Source organism: Eumetopias jubatus, unplaced genomic scaffold, assembly GCF_037043125.1.
Source record: "Eumetopias jubatus isolate StellerSeaLion01/CBP00866 unplaced genomic scaffold, mEumJub1_p1.0 scaffold_5, whole genome shotgun sequence".
Classification (NCBI taxonomy): Eukaryota; Metazoa; Chordata; class Mammalia; order Carnivora; family Otariidae; genus Eumetopias; species Eumetopias jubatus.
Window position 1 is genome coordinate 44,322,875 of NW_028274811.1, and position 21,079 is coordinate 44,343,953.

The 21,079-nt window shown below is 39.9% G+C and overlaps 1 protein-coding gene across 3 annotated transcripts in view; it reads right to left on the reverse strand.

Annotated features, from left to right (window-relative positions):
• Window positions 1–21,079, reverse strand: part of PDE4D (phosphodiesterase 4D) — a 746,399-nt gene that overhangs the window by 220,966 nt on the left and 504,354 nt on the right. For all 3 annotated transcript variants that reach the window (XM_028119058.2, XM_028119059.2, XM_028119060.2), the window contains exon 2: window positions 9,693–9,884. In XM_028119058.2, coding sequence (XP_027974859.1) covers window positions 9,693–9,884 — 192 coding nt within the window. The remainder of the gene's footprint in view (window positions 1–9,692; window positions 9,885–21,079) is intronic.

Consider the following 21,079-nt stretch of genomic DNA (forward strand, 5'->3'; position numbering starts at 1 on the left):
AATCTTAATATTGACTGGATAAGTCTCCTATGTACAATTTACAAAAAAAATGACAGGAATGCATGATATCAACAAAAGTTTTCTTTTGTTTTCATAGGTCTATGGCATCTTCAGACAGTACCCTGGCATGGAGTAGGCACTGTCAATATTTGCTAAATGAGGAAAAGCATGACACTCTCATTAAAAATGCACCAATATACTCCTTTATTTGGAATGTGGTCGAAGACACAGATTGGGCACCTCCCTCAGGAATGGACTGTCTTCTTTCTCTGGGCCTGTCACCAACTGCCCATTCCTACCACCCATCATCAGAATTTAAAATTTAGAATTTTCATTTTCTAATATACTGTCGCATTGTTTTCATCTTAGTCCTCCTAAATACACAGGGGAAAGAGCATTGGGGAAAGGAAACAAATGAGAGCCACCAGGTCTGGCCCACAACCGAAAGAACTAGAACCTCTTTTGTAATGGCCATCTGCCCCTTACAAGTCAAGGGAGAGGAAGAGCCAATAATTTCAACCCGAGTCACTCACCGAGGGCAACTCGGCATTGACAGCACGGGTCAGGCTACCATGCTAGTTTTTCCTCTTAGAGATGGTTTTCAAAATTTCCTAATTTTAGTTATTTTACTCACAAATTGCTCTGAGGGGTTGTGTTCTTTGTACACACTGAAAAATAAGCCAGTTCCTCCTTGACCGAGGTTGATCCAAGTTTCCTCTTTGGCAGGGGTCTGATGACTCACAGAATTGTGGGGTGATCATTTTTATTTTAAGCCACCCTTTCTTCTCATTTTTTTAAAAAGTAGATGTTACCCTTTATTAAGTCTAAGGTAAAAAGTACAGCTGCATAATCAAACATTTAGAAGTTTAAATAGCTCACCTTCACAGTGCCTTTTCTCTTAGGTATGGGAGTTGACGAACACGCAGGTGACTATTTTTTTGTTTCTTTTTTTTTTCCTCCATAGTTACAACTAGAGTCCAAACACCAAGGAACATACAGGATATGAAGGAAATTCAGAAAGGAAAATTGCACGCTAAATATTAGGGCAAATTCCCCTGAAGGTGTAAAAGATTGCAGAAATCTTATCACAGAAATAATGAATTTTTTTTGAGAGACTGAGAGAGTGTGATGGCAGGGGAGGGGCAGAGGGAGAGAGAGAGGGTCTTACGCAGGCTCCATGCCCAGTGCAGAGCCCATTGTGGGGCTGTATCTCATAACCCTGAGATCATGACCTGAGCCGAAATCAAGAGCTGGATGCTTAACTGATTGAGTCATCCAGGCACCCCAGAAATAATGAACTTTTAATATTTGGTCATTCTCCTTTTCTTTTTCCACCTGCTTTAAGAACTTTTCAAGACTAATATTTATCTCTCCACGTCCCCTAAAACCTCAAGATATATCTATTACTTTGACAGCAATAATCAAGGGGTATTACAACACATAACTAGTTATTTAAAAGACTGGAGTAGGGGCTCCTGGGTGGCTCAGCCAGTTAAGCGGCTGCCTTCAGCTTGGGTCATGATTCCGGGGTCCTGGGATCGAGCCCCACGTTGGGCTCCCTGCTCAGCGGGGAGTCTGCTTCTGCTTCTCCCTCTCCCTCTGACCCTCCTCCCCACTTGTGCTCTCTCTCTCAAATAAATAAATAAAATCTTTAAAAATAAATAAATAAAAGACTGGAGGACAGTACAGTGACACCCAAACACACTGACACCATCTTGGAGTAATATAGTAAATTCAACTCTTTAGTTTTACCCTCTGGCATCAACAAACAAGATAATTCAAAATGTCAGAACATTAGAATTTCCTTTTTATGATTTTTTTAAAAGCATGAGATTAAAAACATATAAAATGTGTACCTGACTGGTATTTTTAATTCCTTAATTCAAAGACTGAAGAAGTATGTTTAACTACTTTATAAGTATTATTTTTTACCATTCATGGAGCTCCTGTTTTTTTGTGTATGGTTTTTCTTCTTGTTGTTGTTTTGGTTTCTTGAGACAGAAATAAAATGACCTCAGTGACTGGGCAAAGAAGTGGAATTTTTAAAAAAGAGAAGAAAAAAAGTAGCAATGAAGGTAATTCTAGTAGCCAATGACCCAAGAATACTCTGTCAATAGAGTTCTTGGTATTTAATGGCTAGTGTTAGTGTCTGCCTCAATTCTCTACAGCAATAATAGCAATAGTGGCCAACCCACTGGGAATGGAAAAAAAAAAAAAAAGCCTGCTTTATCAGGCTCATTATCAAAATAATACTGCTTTTGACAATAATAAAAGATTTTCTCTACTTGGGGTCCTAACAGAGTTAGAAATAGAACAAATTCTCTAGCGCTCATCAAGAAGTTTATGGCTTTAAATTTGTCGAGTTGTTTTTTTCTTTCTCTTAACAAAATCTCTCTTCACACAGACATTTGATTTAGCTCCAGTCCTAAGGACATGTATAAACACCCTAACACAGAGGTTCTCAGACTTTCTCAGTTCACAACACTCTTAGCTTCTCAGGTAATTGTTTACGGCAAATCACCGGCCAAAAGAAATAACTAATAGTTCCAAATATTAAGTAGTTAGGTCCAAATTGTTGAATAAGGGTTTGTCACAGCAGTTCAGTGCCTGTTGAGGTCTACACAACTTCTCACTTTAGAATAAGATCAGACGCTGCCTGCCCCATATCTTGTTCCACGTTGATTTTTGTGTAGCACCTGCTTTTGATCACAGCAATCCTCAAAAACTCAGTTTTGCAAAGCTATGGTATCACAGAAACAAAAGTAATGACTAGGGCGCCTGGGTGGCTCAGTTCGTTGGGCGACTGCCTTCGGCTCAGGTCATGATCCTGGAGTCCCGGGATCAAGTCCCACATTGGGCTCCGTGCTCGGTGGGGAGTCTGCTTCTCCCTCTGACCCTCTTCCCTCTCGTGCTCTCTATCTCTCATTCTCTCTCTCTTAAATAAATAAAATCTTTAAAAAAAAAAAAAAGAAAAGTAACGACTAAAGTTGAAACTGGGAACTACGTCTAGCTATTGGTTCCCCAGGGGACTGACAGATGTTTTGATGTTTCCCTTAATATATCCCAGGCAGCCATGTGAGTTCCTGGGGTGCCCCAGGGACCTCGGCACATGTTTTGAGAACCCTGGCCCTGGTCTTGTTACTCTCACACCATGCATGATGGGATGAGAACTCCTTAGTTGAGAAAATTCAGGAATTTGGGCAGAGATTATGTGGCCATGATACCTTTCCATGTTTAGACAATGTTAGAGGATTCTCAAACGGTAAATCAAGGCTAAGAAAGGAGATGGACTCACTGGTGTAATAAGATCTAAAATCTAGCTAGGTGGGACTATAAACATTTCATGTAGAACCCAGGAGGACTAGAACTTTTGTAATGCAACGTATCTTTTTCTTTCTTCTTTCTTTTTTTTTTGATGATTTTGTTTATTTATTTGAGAGAGAGAGAGCACAGACAGGGGGTAGAGGCAGAGGGAGAAGCAGACTCCCAGCTGAGCAGGGAGCCCCACCCTGGGCTTGATCCCAGGACCCTGGGATCATGACCTGAGCCAAAGGCAGAAGGTTAACCTACTGAGCCACCCAGGTGCCCCTTATTTTTCTTTTTAGAGATCCCCTAGTAAGGCCAAGCAAGAATAATGTAACCTGTAACAGAAGAGATGAACAGACATATCAACAATCATCCTTCCTTTTTCAAACTCAGGACCGGGGGCACAGCATCCTTCTATTCAAGAAGTGGTGAAGAATGGCTAGGACTGAAAACTCTCATTAGGGACTCAAGAGGTGGTGAGGGAGTTGCTACCTGCTAAAGAAAGGGTAGCAATTTGGGAAGCGGATGAGGGATATCCATTACCTGGCAGAATGTCCACATGCGGCTGATCAAGGGACTGATCAATGCAGTCTTGCACTTCTATAAGATGATGGGGACTAATGAGCTAGACTGCCAAGTGGGCCCCAGTGTCCTATGGTATGCTGAGTCCACTCACCTCCTTCTTGTTGCCCCTTCTCCACCTTCCCCCCCCCTTCTGTATATATAAGTAAGTATGGCTAAAGAGCTGCTTGCATTGCCTCTGGATTCTCTATGTTAATGTTTACTCAGCAGAAGATAGGGACTAGAAGGCCCGTTCCCCAGGTGAACTGAAAACTTTTTAACTGAAGTGGTTTGCCAGGCACTTTGTCCTCAATAAACTCATAGCTTTAGGACTAAATTCTATTTGTCTTGTCTCTGATAATTCTCCTGTTAAATTTCCCAGGATATCCGTGTATTTGCAAATACAAACAACAATACATTCCTGGAGGGAGTGCAACAAGAGAAATAACTGTTATTCAGAAGTTAAAACAATTTTAAACGCATTTTGAGGAAATTTAAGAGGGAAACAACTGCATACATTTTATATAATTACTCATTTAATCTGTAATGTTCTTTGTGTTTCTTCATGACAGCGTTTGGGCAACCTTCTGCTATGTAGTCATTTCTATTGTTATAAGATACCTCTTATTATTAATGGTAGTTTAAATTCACTTTTCATGTATTTATTTCTCTACTGTGCTTACGCTAATACTGAAAATTTTCTTCTTTCTTATTATTCTTGCTACGGGGGACACATTGAACAAACTATATGGCAGTCTTCTGAGCAGAAGCTGCCAGAAATTTCTCTTTTGCCTTAAATAAGCTAGTTTTTTAGATGCAAAGTTTAGCCTCAACCTATTCATCCTATAGATTTGTATATATTTTCCATGAAAAATCAGTCACATATTTTCTTTACTGTTTCTTTGACACATCTGAGCTTTCTATTTAATTTTATTCTTTTTTTAAATTTTTTTAAAGAATTTATTTATTTATTTATTTGAGAGAGTGAGAATGAGAGAGAGAGAGAGAGCACATGAGAGGGGGGAGGGTTAGAGGGAGAAGCAGACTCCCCGCTGAGCAGGGAGCCCGATGTGGGACCCGATCCCGCGACTCCAGGATCATGACCTGAGCTGAAGGCAGTCGCTTAACCAACTGAGCCACCAAGGCGCCCTTAATTTTATTCTTAAAATATAATTAAAACCCAAATTTTCATAATGCCAAGTAATCCATTTGGTCAAAAGAATTTGGTCGACAGCGAGTTCTATTCTTAGCAGTTTCTGCTGCAACAGTGGCCAGCACTTTGTTTATAATGGCATTATCAACATAATGTTCTAGAAATGATCCAAATGCTTGCCGTGCTTTAAAAACAGTTTAAGCTGTGAGGACCTTGGATTTCTTAATTGTAAAATGGCAGAATGATGTTTCTATCCATAGGACTATGCAAAGTATTAAAGTAATCAAAGTATCAGATTGCAGTTGTGAAAATACTTGCCCAGTGAAGGGTGACATACACAGCCAATGAGTGCTATGATTATCATTATGCCCATTATTAGTCTTATTCTCTCCCGATGTCTCCACTATTTAACTAGTATCTATTTATAGAAGATAGGATGATGACATCCCATCTATTAAGGAAGCAATGATTTTCCACCTCACTTTTTCAATAAATTAAACAATTATATTTCAACTTAAAGAGCATTTAAAAGTTCTCCAAAACAATTCACTTACATAGAAAAGCAAAGACCTTCACTGCTACTGTTTGTATTTGAGGTTTCTAAGGGGTTTTCTCAATGGAAATGTTAACTGGAACAATAAATATAAAACCATCGAAAGTGATTAAGATATATGATGATGTCATTCCCTGTAAAGGACAGTTGACTTACAGACACTGAATAATCTTCCCAGCATTATCAGAAACCAGGTGAGATAAGAAAATAGAGGTTTACATGTGGCCACGTTTGGCGTCAAATGAAGAGAAGGCATAATCCTTTATGTATAGAAGATATGTGTACTATCAGATTAAAGACTAAAATGGTAATTATTTATTCTATTCACCTTGCTTCTCAGAGAAACTTGATCTTCCTAGTAGAAAGTATGCTTTCCAGGAGCCTATAATCTTATTGCTCCAGTGTAATATCCAGGGGGAATGAGAAAGCTGAACATGTCAAGACACTATTTTTTCAAAAGTTTATCGAGTTGCATCAAGGCCTGATTAAATTTGTCATTCTTACATGAGTCCAGTCAAATAAAGAAACTCTTGAACAGGTACAGGGAAAAATGAGGTCATCCTTGTAAGTTTGCTTTGGAAAGAAAAGCACCATTTAAATATAAAATATAGACTTTTTATAAAATGCATGGAATATTTAATCTTTACTAGAGTAGAGGGTCTAAGAGAAATAATCTATACACTGGTATCCAAAAATCAATTTTAGGGCGCCTGGGTGGCTCAGTTGGTTAAGCGACTGCCTTCGGCTCAGGTCATGATCCTGGAGTCCCGGGATCGAGTCCCACATCGGGCTCCCTGCTCAGCAGGGAGTCTGCTTCTCCCTCTGACCCTCTTCCCTCTCATGCTCTCTATCTCTCATTCTCTCTCTCTCTCAAGTAAATAAATAAAATCTTTAAAAAAAATCAATTTTAGAGAATAGGTGGCATCACTTGTCTGTGACTTTACCGAAGTTAATCCCTTACTTGAGCTCATGATGGTTATTTTTGTCAGCAGCTACAGCTCCATATTTAATGTCCCCTCCTTGCCTCAGCTCAAGTGTCCTGAATTCAAAGAAATTTTTCCTTGAACCTAATTCTCCCTGAAGCAGCTTTAGTTCTCTTTCCCCCTTTAACTTGTCAACTTTGAAAGAGATGCTTGCATCTGCTGATATCTCTCCTTTGAATTCACTCCTCAACCCAGTGGGCTTCTAGTTCTATTACCTTCACTCAGGTGTCAACCCAAACCTAGCAATTACAGAAGGTAACTGGTTCTTCTAATTTCTCCTCATCCTCGCGACAGTTGTTTCTGCTCTCTGCGCTTGTCCTTTAATTGTAGTCTCGTTTCCCATAGAGTTCTATCTTCATCATGTAAAACCCAAATTCATTATCCATTATCTGCCATCATGTTGTCCACCCTCTATCCTGTGTTCCTCAAGTCAATATCATCACTCATTTACTTGTTCAGGGTGAAAACTTCAGCATCCTTTTTGATTCTCTTACCCACTGGCTGTCCCCCAACACACACACACACACACACACACACACACACACACACACACACCCCATTTTGTAAGCCTCCTGCCACTAGACCAACTTCATCATCCAACCTCCACGTCCTTCACCTGGGCTTGCATTATGTTTAGCGAACTTTGTTGCTACAAATTTTAACATGATCTACTTGCCCTATGGGCAAGATTCACTCTCTACAATCATTTAACAATAGAGTAATCAGAAGCAATAAAAATAAGAATATGAGCATGTCAAATCCCAGCTAAAAACCTCTGTGACTCTCAGGTCCCAAAGACTGGATTCAAATCTTTCTCTCCTGCCACATTTCACTATTGACACCAACCAGACTGTCACTGTTTAAGTGAGCCATGATTTTCTAGGCCTCACCTTATGCAAATGTTACCCCCTTAGCTGCCTTTCCCTGACTGGCAAACTGTCCTTCTCTCTCTGCTCCCATAGTTTTGTAAATGCCTCAAGGATGGTGCTCACCATTTTTTATTATAATGGTCTGAAACGTCAGCCCTCCCACTATCTGCAGATTGGCAGCTTTGAATATACCATATTTGCTCAATAAGTGTTTTCATTATGTGTGAAGGAATAAATGAATGTCTTGAATTTCAAACGTGAGAATATGGGACAAAAATAACATAGAGACAGGGCCATTGGGAAAAGGGAGTTGTTTCGGGGTGAAGAAGAATGGACACCATTGTCCATATTATACAATGACTTAATGATGAACATATACTGATAATGAGCATAATAGTTGAATAGAAACTATAAATTCCCAGAAAGCATTTAAGTGTTACGGATCTGGAGCTCAACTGAGGTTGCAGGACAAGAGATACTGAACAGTATGTCATTTGATGAAAGCTGATAGTTGAACCCATACACAAAAGAGTTTCCCGAAGCACAGACCAGAGGTCAGGGGCTATATTTTTGGGGAAATATGTTGCAGAGTGATAAAATATGCTGCTGAAGAAGAGGTTTGTGAGCAGGAAGAGAGGACACACAGTGATAAGGCCAGGAGATAAGATGCACCTTGTATTTCCTCTAATGACTGGCACCATTCCTTCCACCTATGGGTAACTGAGAAATATTACTTAAATTAATGGATTTTCTGAGGTCAATAGGAATGGAAGATAGATTTCAGAATATTAACGCAATACAACATGGTAAGGAACCATAGAGAACAGATGCAGATCTGTGGGATAGAGGCAGGAGGATAGGGAGACCTAGAGCCAACTGAAAAAGTTTCATTGCCAAAAAAGCAGAGAAAAACAAAAGTAGATTAAATATTTTTGGAAAGATGGTCCAGATCTGTGCATAATGAAAGGCAGGTGGTGAGACACCTTTACCTGTAGCTCACAGGGACACACATCAGGGCTTACGTGTCATCTTTCCCAGTAATGACTAGATCTGAGACCTGTCATTCCATGAGATGATTAGTTAACTGAGATCAAGAATCCTGTTTTATAGTTTTCTTATATCTCCTGCACTGCTTCAAAGACAGCTACAATAAGAGGGGTTTAGTAATTCAGTATCTGAATCAAAATGACTGCAGTTTCATTGTTCATTCCTGGAAAGAATATAGTATCATCATCTTACAGCTATTAATAAAATGGCAACCAGAACCATAGGTTGTGAGAAATGCGTAAAACATGATTTCATTTCTAGAGCCTCATTTACACCTATTGGCCATATGTTGATCATCTGTTGGCATACCATGAATAACACTGACCCTCAGGGACCCCATCCCACCTAATTCCTATATGATGAATTGCAACTTGTACTGAGTTTTTGAGATGGTGTCATGAAAGATGGTGAGTGTTATTGGACAAACATCCAGATGCAGAGGAGGAAAGTAGAGACCGACTCTATACGGGGGCAGTTACAAATGATAGCACAAGTATTGAGTGAGAATAAGGTCCTAATTAGGAGCTTCCAGAAATTAGAATACTAATGAACACAACAGTAAACACAAAAATGGAGTGTTCTGAGAAAACGAGTTAACGACGGTATATGATCTGCAAACCTGCTTATCAGTTTTAATTATTTTCTAAGCAGTGCCATGTCTTAAATGATATTCAAATCTGTCTAATGTTTTCAGTGCTTGCCTCTAGTGATTAATATTCCAAAAATGGTTTAATTTTAGCAAAACCCTCCCAAGATCTCTCAAATGATATGGCATACCAGTGCAAACATCTATAGAGTACATCAACTGAGATATATTCACACTGCTATTCATTCTATTACCACAAGGTTTTCAAACTTGAGTTTAAAGCATTTTGAAATATTAGGAAATGTTCATGTGGCTAGGTAGCTAAAACTCAGGTCCTACATGAATATAAGCTAATATTTTAAGTATAAATGTTTCCATTAAATATTTAATTTTCACTTTTCTCAGACTGTATTCTCCGAGAAAATAAATGTTTCTTTTCAAGAGTGACAGGGTATTTAAGTTAAATCTACCATTTATCTTCAGCTTGTATAATTTTACTCACTATTCTTTCGAACATAGAGAATGATGGAGTTGAACAAATGTCATTGGTTTTCTTATGTCACCAACCGACCAGGTAAATGTACCCGATTTTCTACAGAAGCTCCCTCTTCTCTTTTCTCATCATTGTACTTACATATCACTGGCAATGGAGGAGTTCCGGGACATAGACTTTGGAGACAGGTCATAATCACTGTCAGATCGATACAGAAAGGACTCTCGACGTTGACTGTGGACAAAGTTTGCTTGGAGAATTAGCCCAGATCCTGGGCTGGTCATGGGATCCAAGGGACTCCGTCCCGCAGATGTGCCATTGTCCACATCAAAACTGTAAAAGAAGGAGAAGGAATAACATTGTTATGAATGCTTGCATGCTGATGTTTTAGTAAAGGGAGATTTCGGTTTAGGAAGTCAGAGTGGGAACATTTACAGCTGATTCCCACTATTAAGGAATGACAATATTAAAACACACAAAAGTAAAAAAGGACACATAGCTTCATATTCTTGTCTTCCTTAAGTTTTGGGTACTTTTGTTAATCAACTAGATACAAGACATGTGTCTCTCTAAACCTGAGTTAAAAAGGAATCATTCTGCAAAGAATAGTTCTACTAAGTAAATTCTACTAAGGAACCATTCTACTAAGAATAGTTCTACTAAAATCTTTAGGAAAGAACAAAACCATAGTAATCCTGTAACGATTTGGGTTCAATTCAACAAGTTCCCATTATATGCCTAACATCATCGCTTTCCCAGACCTGGGCTCTCTCTTCCTCCTGCCTACACCCATCCAAACACGAATTTCTGCTATATCCATTTCCCTCCACCCGCAAGTCCAATATATTAAGTTCAGGATTTCATCAACTCTCACCTACACTATTATAAGACCCTTTAAGTTAGTCTCTTGAATCCATTTTCCACTCTGTACCCTGTGGAGCGTCTTCCTAAAGTGTAAATCGGACCATGATCTTTGTCAGGTCAAAACCTTTCAGTAGTTCTCTCCTGTCCTCGGGATAAAGTCCGAATTTCTTGGCTAGACTGACAGAGTCTGAACTACCCATTTTCAGTTGCAGTTAACCATTTTGCCAACCTCAACATGCAACCTTCTTCCGTCAGCCACTTTATGCTCCACTCATTGAATTACCACCTCCTTGTCTCACTCAGGCCATCATTACCTAATCTCCTGCTCCCCTGACTACTCAACCCTCTTATCCCCTGCCTCATTGTTACTTATCCTTGAGGACTTACCCTTTACCTGAAACGCTGCCCTGATGTCCCACACCTTTGCGAAATGCCTTTCTCTGTGCTCCCAGGACATCTTCCTGCTCCCTATTGGTAGTATTTACAACGAACTGAAAATGCTTACCACTTGGTCTCTATTCCTAGACTGTTAGTTCTCTGAGAATAGAGACTCTGCGTGTTCTTAGCACTTCACATGGCAGCTCAGAAACCATTACTAAGCAGTTTGAATAGATGACTGAATAAATAGAAGGTACTGTGCTGGGCAATACAGATTTTAGAGTTGGGAAAAGACAGAACCACAAGTGCACCGTTCTTAATGTCATGGTCCTTACAATTGAGATAAACTTTCTACAAAGAGCTTTTCTAGTCAGGTATCAACGAGTATTAACGTCAAGTCTCATGTGCTCTTATGAGAGGACTGGAATAGCTCAGACAGCCCAGTAAGTATGTGGTTTAAAAAACAGTTGAACGAATAAATAAATGATTTCAAGTTTAGCTGTTATCAATGTTTTTCCCATTACATTTACCCAAACTATTAACTAGTTAATTTAAAAACATTATTTTACTTTCTCCATCAGAGTTATTAATAAATAGTGTTATGACCCCAAGATTTGGAGGCCAATGTGGAAGTGAAGGGTTTGATGTTTCATGAATCACCTATGAGTCTATAACTAAAGAAACACTGACTCCAAATTAATCCATCTAGTAAAAAAAAAAAAAAAAAAAGGAAAAACCCATAATCTAATTTGGCCATTCATAAATAAGTTTTCCAATTTAAATTTTTTAAAGAGTTGCCTCACTTTATAGATGTATTTATTTGGTCACCAAAGACAATGAGAAGTTCTCGAGTTGAACAGTCATTTTATAGACATGGATACCAGTTCCTAGAAAAGTTAACTGACCAAAGTTACTGAGCTAACTTTGGATTTAATCATCTACTGTTCCTGAAACTCTTCCAGCTCTAATGAATAATTGTGTAAACCATAAATGTATGTTAGCAACTGTGACGCGCAAGCAGGGGACATCTGTTTCACCTGGACAAGGCACTTCATGCATGTGGGACTTTGGGCAATCCTGAGGGTGGTCAGGGGGAAAGGATCTCCAATCAGGAAAGACTTATTCAGGACCTCAGACAAGCTCTTCTTGGATATGCTTAATTAAATGAGCACTTGTTGGGGCGCCTGGGTGGCTCAGTCATTAAGCATCTGCCTTTGGCTCAGGTCATGGTCTCAGGGTCCTGGGATAGAGCCCCGCATCGGGCTTCCTGCTCCACGGGGGGCCTGCTTCTCCCTCTCCCACTCCCCCTACTTGTGTTCCCTCTCTCACTGTGTCTCTCTCTGTCAAATAAATAAAATCTTTAAATAAATAAATAAATAAATGAGCACTTGTTAAGCACCTATTATGAGCACACTAAGATACAAAAATAAAGGTGATAAGATTAATCCAAGCTGGGTTTAATCCAGACTTCTGAGAAGTTTTCATATAATAGTCGTATTTTAAGAAGGCTTTTAAAGGTATTTGGCATTCAGCTGAAAGACACTAAAGTCCATTGAACAGGAAGAAAGAAAGAGGAGATTTCTGCTCTGGGGACACAGTCATTGCAGCTCTTCAGTATGAGAAGGACCTAATGTGAACACATAAGAAAACGTTTATGTCTATTTCCCTTCAATATCAAGATGCTCTTACTGTTTTAATAAAGATACTTACTGCTATGCACAAGCAGAAATATAAGAGATACAGGAATGTGACAGTTCAACTGAGTAATACCAATACAATCCCCCAAATCAGTAAATTCTTTTTTTATTATTACAATTTTTCCAGTTAAGTTAAGCAACTTCTTAAAGAAACATTTCACTGTAAGTTTTGGAAAACAATAGTGCTAAGTATCTTAAAATATTTAATAATCTTTACAATAACGCTACTTACTAAAACCAAAAATTTATTAATAGGTCAATAAAATGCTTGATACGGGCTATTGTAGGGGCTTTATTTTTCTACGTAGGCTGTATTATAAAAATTTGTCCACTAGATGGAGACCACCACCCTAAGGAATATCTACGGTAAATAAGGACCAAAACTATTTTTTTAAACTCATGAAAACAACCGCTTAACGATTATCACCAAAATAAAACCTCACAATCTGTAGAAAGTGATTACCAAAGGTTGGCAAAATTATATTAACTAGTAAATATTAGTATTAGGTTGACAGATTGAGAATGATCGGAAAGACGGTCCCTGATGTTTTATTAGACATTTACTTAAAACCAAAAAAAACCCTGAGAAGCTCTTTTGTTCAAAAATTAGAACTAAGGAGCTTCCTTCAGAGAAGACAGGTTTGGGACAAATCAAGGCAGTACTGCTTCTCTCCGTGAATAGCAAATTAACTTGATTTAGGCTGAAAATATAGACGGGTTCACATAAGCTACTTATTTTTGAAACATAACTTTATAAACAGTCCATGTCAAGGCATGATTAATAAAACAAGAAGTCAGTGAAGGTTAACCCTAACCTTAGATATTAGAACAGAAGAGACCAGCTGTGAACTTCCTAAGCACATTCTTTGGCAAACACTTTCATATAACGAATTCTCCCATGACTCACAGCCAAAGAGATAGAGTCCAAGTAAAAGATTAGCAGAAGCTTGGGAAAGTAATTGAAGAATTGGGGAGGGTAGTAATGATGATGGTGATCATTGTAATCATATTGATGATAATGACAGTAAAACTTTTGGAATACTTTCCAGGAGCCAGACCTTGCGCTCTGTGCTTTATATACATTATCTCATTGAATCTCCACAATAACCCTTTGAAGTAGGCATTATATTTTCTGCTTGACAAGTGAGTAATCTGGGTCACAGAGAAGTGGCTCTACATTAAGTAATGTGTTCGAGGCTATGCAGTTTGTAAGTGGGTTTTAAACTCAAGATGTCTTTATTCCAGAGCCCAGGTGAACGATCCCTGTGTGTCTGTCTCTATTGCAAATCCACCTACTAACCATTAGAAAAGTACAAGAACATCTCTTAGTTTCCTTCCCTGGATGGAACTTCAAATGGTAACTCTTTGAAAGGATCATTCAAATATAAGTATCCTTAACTTATAGATCTGGCATGCCAAGTCTAATTCTGAGACTGCCTTCATAAGTCCCCAAATTTTGGAACTGGCCACATTTCTTATTTTTCCAGTTTTGAATACAACAGTAAGGTATAAAAGAGTGTTTGCTGTAACCCGTCTGATGGATTTCTTTATAGAGTTTAGGAGTTCATTTGGAATAAGGACAGTCAGTGGGTCTGCACAAGGTCTTAGCAAATGGAGCTAAGTGAGATGCTCTGTTATTCTACATGTTTGCTGTCCTTAATGCAGTTCAAGGATGCATACATTCTCTAACGGAGCTGGCTTTCACCCAGAAGGCATCTGTGGAGAAACACCGATGCAGCTGTGGATGGCCCCCCACAACGGGGCGGGAAGAGTAATGATCAGCTGACCTGTTGCAGTCAAACTGTTAAAGGCCATGAATACTAGGACTACTCAGGACCATTCCCTCCACAGGCCCGTCCCTTTCTGTGGACCCTATTCCACACAAAAACCATACAGATAACAGACAAACTGACCAATCAGCCAAACGGCTCCCTATCTCTCCACACGGTGCCGTGTGGGTAGAACTACCGGCTACCCTTCCTGACCCACCTTCACTCCAGCTTCCTCCACTGCTCCCACGGTTTGGGTCTCCTGATCTTGCGGTTATTTGCTTGGAGTCATTTCCCACCCTTTGGCCTGATGCTTCTGGCTGAGACATTTTGCCTCTCTTCTTGGCCATAATTTGGGCTCTCCCCTGAGCCACAGTCCTGCTATTGCACTGGGTAAGCAGCTCATCTCATGTAGCCTGACCCTCAGGACCTTGCATCTCCGGGGTGGAGCCCAGAGGAGGTGAGACACATGAGGACTCCAGAGGGCAGCTGCTGGAAGCCCCTATCAACAGATGTCCCATTATCAAAGCATCTGTGAAGAGCTCCCAAGGCAAGACCCCAGAGAGGACGAGCAGCTGCTGAAAGCTGTATGCTGGTGGGAACCCGGTAAGTCTCCCCTAATGCCAGGAGCATCTGAGAGCTGCCTCTGTCACTGTGTATTAAGGACACTGGCATGTTGACAATAAAAGATCTTACTGCCCCGGATAGGGAGATATCCAATGGTCCTGTTAAAACACTCACTTGGGAGATAGAAAAGGTGGGTTAAATTTCAAACCTTGGTTCTGCCACTTTCTGGCTTCATGCTCTTGGGTAAGTTACTGTACCTCTCTAAGCCCCCAGCTCTGATAAGGATAATTCCAGGGCCTAGCTCCAGGGCCACGAAAGGGATTAGAAGAGAAAACATTTGGAAAGCATTTAGCACACTGCCTGGCAGCTAGTACCTTCCCAGTATTTAGCAGCTATTGTCATTGTTATTGTTATTGCCCTTTTTCGTTGAGGGGGACTTTCCTTCTAGGTCATTCTCTGTACCTGAATACACTGCTTTGGGAAGGACCTAAACGGAGAGAGAGAGAAAGCAAACCAGGAGGGTGGGGCAACCAAACCACCTGAATCAAACCTGGGGAAGCAGTGAGGTAAGAGCCACTGCACCCAGAAGGCTCTTCCAGCTTTAGCTGCTGTTTGGTCTCCACCCAGTGTCATGATTCCAGTGTGATAACATCTGGGGAGAGGAGTGGAGCCGCTTGATTTTTCTCAAGATACTCCTCACTGAGGAGAAAGAACCATTTCCTGCTAGGAACTATGGAGGGCATGGAGGTCCCAACCACCTGGGTGGGGTTCCAACCGAATATAATGCGAATATAATGAGCAGAAACAGTCCTACAGTACTGGGTGTACTTGGGGGACGTGGAATCACAAAGACATTGCTGTTTTCTTCCTATGCCCGACTCTCCTATGTACACTGCAGCCCATGCTGTTGGCTCTACAAGGGAATCCAATCGAACTGGGGGGGAGGGTGCGGGGGTCGGTTCATCTGCAAGCTTAATATAAGTGTAACCAGAGCTGGATAATCTGTTTAAAATATCTTTTCTCTTTATAATAAATATTTTATCCATTTTTATCAATACCATAAGGCTATGAAACCTGTTTATAATTAATGCCAGAGGTATTTCCCATTCGAGATCTCCCTGCAGGTCAAACAGCTTCTCTGGAGTAAAGACAATCCTGCTTCTGAAATTTCCCCATTTTAATATTTACTTAGCTCAGATTATCTATAGAAATGAGACTGTAGCAAAAAGCATTCTTTTCCAATCAATCAAACACTGCATCTCAAGTTTAAATAGGACACCCTGGCAGGACATGATATTTAGCCACGCTGGTGGATTATACAGTTAAATGATGGTATGCATTGCTAGTTTGCATCATACTTACATTTGCACAGAGGATTAGCATTTAAGAACAGGAACATTTCACCCTTTGTTTTCACAGATGATTTTTTATAAACGAAAGCTTGGCACAAAGGTGAAAGGTGTACGCTTATTTACGAGTAAAATTATCAAGTGATCTCTGGAAACACACATCATTTTGTTTGTGACTTGTCAATGACACTCCCAAGTGACACAGGACAATAAAAAAGATTCCAGATGAAAAAGACAGCATACGTTTAATGTTTGGACTGGAAGCCAGAAGGGACAAGCTGGATTTGGGCAGTAGATTTTTGCCAAATGAGATGGCAAAAGGCCAAGTTTTCCAAAAAAGTTTTGTTAGCTCTAACATTTTAAAAAAGTCCAAACCAAGAATTATTTTACTTGAGGCTTACAGATTTTTCAATGATCATTTTAAAGGAATCTCTTCTTAAATGAGATTCTGCTTAACCAAGGATCTCGAATGGGTCCTCACATGGAAGCAGGGGGTTGTGAGTCAGCGGCAAAACCTGCAGGCGTGGGCTGAGGCCCCTACTGGCAGCAATTCTCTACAAATAACCAACAGTCCAAGTCATAAATACAGATTTAACCTGATACATGGCCGACAATGGGATGTGTCTATTTTCATTGTTGTTAGTGGCCCTGAATTTATATAAAAAAAAGTCATTCAGGCTTCTCTGTGATTGAGAATAAAACAAGCAAGCACGCATGCCTTTCCCCTGCCACCGTTTTCATTTGCTGATCTCACACGGAGAGTAGGGAGGGGACGGGGAGAGCAGCGAAGACCTGAGCATCAGAGGCAGTTCTGCCAAGTTTCTCCGCTTTACTTTCCTCATGTTGCATGTAACGGGTCACTGCCAACCTGCTGTTCTCTAAGACCACTTCTAAGCTGTGATATTTCCAAAATGCAGTCTTCCTCATCTAGGCTTCGGCAAGCACAAGCCCAAAGAGGAACAGGGTCGTGTTAACCAGGTGGAGGTGAGGGGGTTTCTGTATTTATTTATTTTTCTGTGATTCAGAGCAACCAAGACCACTTGGATAAGCCCTCAGTGGAACACTGTTTTTTAATGGTGTGCCCCTTACTTCCGCCACACACATGCTTATTCTTTGTGCTGCAGACAGAGGGATACTGCTAACATACCATCACATCCCTGCCACCCCAGCTCGCCATCCTCCAGTGGCTTCCTATTTTATTAATAGTAACTACTATGTCCTCACAGTGGCTCATGGCCTTCTAGGAGTGATCTGGGTCCCTGAGGCCTCTCTAATCTTATCCTGTACCTCCTTCCCTCTTGTTCACTCTGCCTCAATCTCTTAGCCGCCTGGCAGTTCTTTGAACACATGCAAGCAGCCCGTCTTCGGGGCCTTTGTGCTTGGAGTTCCCTCTGCCTCCAATATTCTCTACCCAGATATCAGCTCAATGTCACCTTCATGAAGAGATATTCCCAGGCTACTCTATTTACAACTGTCACCCTAATCTCCTAGCCTTTTCTAGCCCCCTAGTGGGAGGAACCACGGTGCACTGTTGGTGGGAATGTCAATCGGTGTAGCCACAATGGAAAACAGCTTGGAGGTTCCCGAAGAAATTAGAAATGGAACTACCATATGTGAGCCAGCATTCCCACTTCTGAGTATAGATCCAAAGGAAATGAAATCACTATTTTGAAGAGATCCCTGCACCCCCACGTTCACTGTGGCATTATTTACAATAGCTGAGTCATGTAAACAACCAAAGTGTCTATCGACCATGAATGGATAAAAAACAATGGAATATTATTCAGCTATAAAAAAGGAGGAAATCCTGCCCTTTACAACAGCATGGATGAAATCAGAGGGCACTATGTTAAGTGAAATAAATCAGAAAGAAAAAGTCAAATACTGTATGATCACATTGCATGGACTCTAAAAAAACAAACAAACTACTCACAGCTAGAACAGATTAGTGGTTGCCAGGGGCAGAGGGAAGGTAGGGGAAATAATGAAGGTGGTCAAAAGCTACAAACCTCCAGTTGTAAGATGAGAAAGTGCAGGAACATAATGTACGGCACAGTGACTATAGATGATAATACTGTATTAAATATTCGAAGATTGCTAAGAGTAAATTTTAAAGGCTTTCACCACACACACACAACAGGTTGTCACTATGTGAAGTAATGAATGTGCTAACTAACCTTATGTTGGTAATCATTTTATATATTAAAAAAGTGATGAACAGATATCAAATCATTGTACTGTACACCTTAAATTTACACAATGTTTTATGTGTATTATATCTCAGTGACGCTGGAAAAAAATTACCAGAAAAAAATTAAATAAATTCCTACTCTAATCTCCTAGCCTTTTCTAAATTCCTTCTATTATTGTTTTTTTTTTTCCTCCACAGCATTTATCAGGCTCGGATAAGCTTTATTTATTTTGTTTATCTTATTCTCCCCATTAGAATGTAACCTCTACAAAGGCAAAGATTTGTATCTATTTTGGTCATTAATGTATCCCCAGCACCTAAAATAATGTCTGGCACATAGTAGTTGCTCAAGAAATATCTGTATTATGAATGCATTAATATCCTTAGATGCAGCACTATTCATTATGTCCTCATTATTTACCATGGTTACCTGTGTGGCTCTCTTCAAATGGACCTTATTATTATTTTTAACTTTGGCCAGGAATCAGTCACTTTTCAAAACAAAGAATCCTACCAACTAATGAGATTGATTAGTTCTCCTGAAGAAATTATCTGGAAAGGCATTTAGAAAGCTAGGGTGTTAAAAGGCATTTTGTTTTTTTATTTTTACTTTTTCTTAAAGATTTTATTTATTTATTTGAGAGAGTGCATGAGAGAAAGAGAGAGAGAGAGCATGAGCAGGGGGGAGGGGCAGAGGGAGAGGAAGAAGCAGACTCCCCACTGAGCAGAGAGCCTGATGTGGGGCTTGATTCCAGGACCCCAGGGATCATGACCTGAGCCAAAGGCAGACGCTTAACCGATTGAGCCACCCAGGTATCCAAAAAAAGGCATTTTAATATGAGTTATTTTGAGTATCTTTCTGACCACCAATCAGTCACAGAATCAGGGGCGGGATCCAGGTTTTGTGGTACATGAAGGTTATAAAGTTTTGAGAGTCTGCTTTGAGAAAAATCATACCAAAAAAAATCTTAGTTTTACAAATTTTACAAAACCTGTTACTATGTGAAGCTCCAATACCCCTCCCTCCTAGAACCTGGAAAGGGCCTGGCGAGTGAGGGGCTCTGAGCTTGATGTGCATTGATTTCCCAGTTGATCTGCACGTGAGGCAATGATGGAGCATGAGAGCACAGGAAAAACAACAGAATGACTGAAATGGGAAATGTAGTACCATGTTTTTTCATAAAAGATGAATTGTTCTAGAGGTGATTTCTTTCTTCATCCTTTATTTTCTATTTATTTACTGATGTATTTATTGCTCAAATTTTCAAAGCTTACTCCTGTTTTTCAGAATTTTTCTTGCTATTTGCACTTGCATAGTCTTCCAGATCAGTGATTATCAGCTGTCCTGGAGGAGTCGGGAGTGAGTCCACCAGGTAGGATATTAGAATCACTTTGAAGGTTTGAAGACGGATGTTCTTTAAACCATACCTGTCTCACAGAAATTATGATTATCTTTTTGAGGGGTGGGCTTTTAAAATGGGGTTCTTAGTCTCACTCCTGGCTATTCATGTATTTAGACTTATCAAAAAGTAATTTCCAAATGGCTTCATTGAATGACTAAGAATTATTAAATTATGAATCCTTTGTGAAAATACCATTTAAAATATTATAAGTCAAGTAGATTAAGTCTAGGCAAGATTATAACTGAAAACAAAAACTATAATAGTTCTACTAGAATTGCCTTTAAAAATATAACCTAAATCTGATTTTTTTCCACTAATGAATATGAAGACTCATACACCATGTTTTTCTCTGGGTCTGGACTCTCCCTTAAACAGGTCAGGAAACAATTTACCAGCCATACTATTAAATCTATTTTGGAGAAGTGATATTACTCCGTTTCCAACCTCAATGATCCAAACAGATGGGTTTTTTCTACTTTGATGGGGATAGAAGAGAACAGAGAAGGGCTGCCAAGAGCTGTGGGGCCTGAATTTGATATCATTTCTTCTAGTCTACCAGGGTAAAGCAATTAGAAGAATATTACCCTCTGATGGCCATAAACAAGCACTCTCTTCTGCAATTCTTTAAAAATGTATCACGGAGAATAAAATGCTCACACCAAACAGCACGCATCTCATTGCATTACGGGCACACTGAAATTAGCTTTCCTTTGTGAGCTCTTATTCTGGGTGAATTGCACATACTTACAAATTATCCTTCAAAGATTTAAAGACATTGGGGTGGACAGCCAAAAAGTTGTGGGATCCGCTTCAACAATGATTTTAAAGAGTAAAGATATCTTTTATATTTCCTTGAAATGGTTTTGTATATAATCCTGACTAAAGACAAAACAATCTTGGAAAAGCATAGAATTCAATCATCAGGACCGTGAATGTGGCAAATTCTGCTTGCTGTCCACCAAATTCCATTCTTTCCATTCTCCGCTTGTTCCTGGGCATACAAGAAGTCCTCCTTTCCACGCTTCTTTTGCAATTAGATTTGGCCACATGAATGTGAGCAGAAATATCGTATGCCACTTTCAGGACTGGCTCACGACCCCTCCCACAGGCTCATCTACGGGCTCTTTCTCTAGCCAGCAGTATGCTAGGAGGGCTGAAGCTGTGAAGGATGGTAAGAAACACAGGATGGTAAGAAACACAGATCCTGGCACCTGAATGAGAGCAAGAAAAGCTGCCCTGCCCCCTAAGCCCCACTCTAGACAGTGACTTGATGAAAACCGAGCTTATTTTTTTACGACACTTGATTTGGG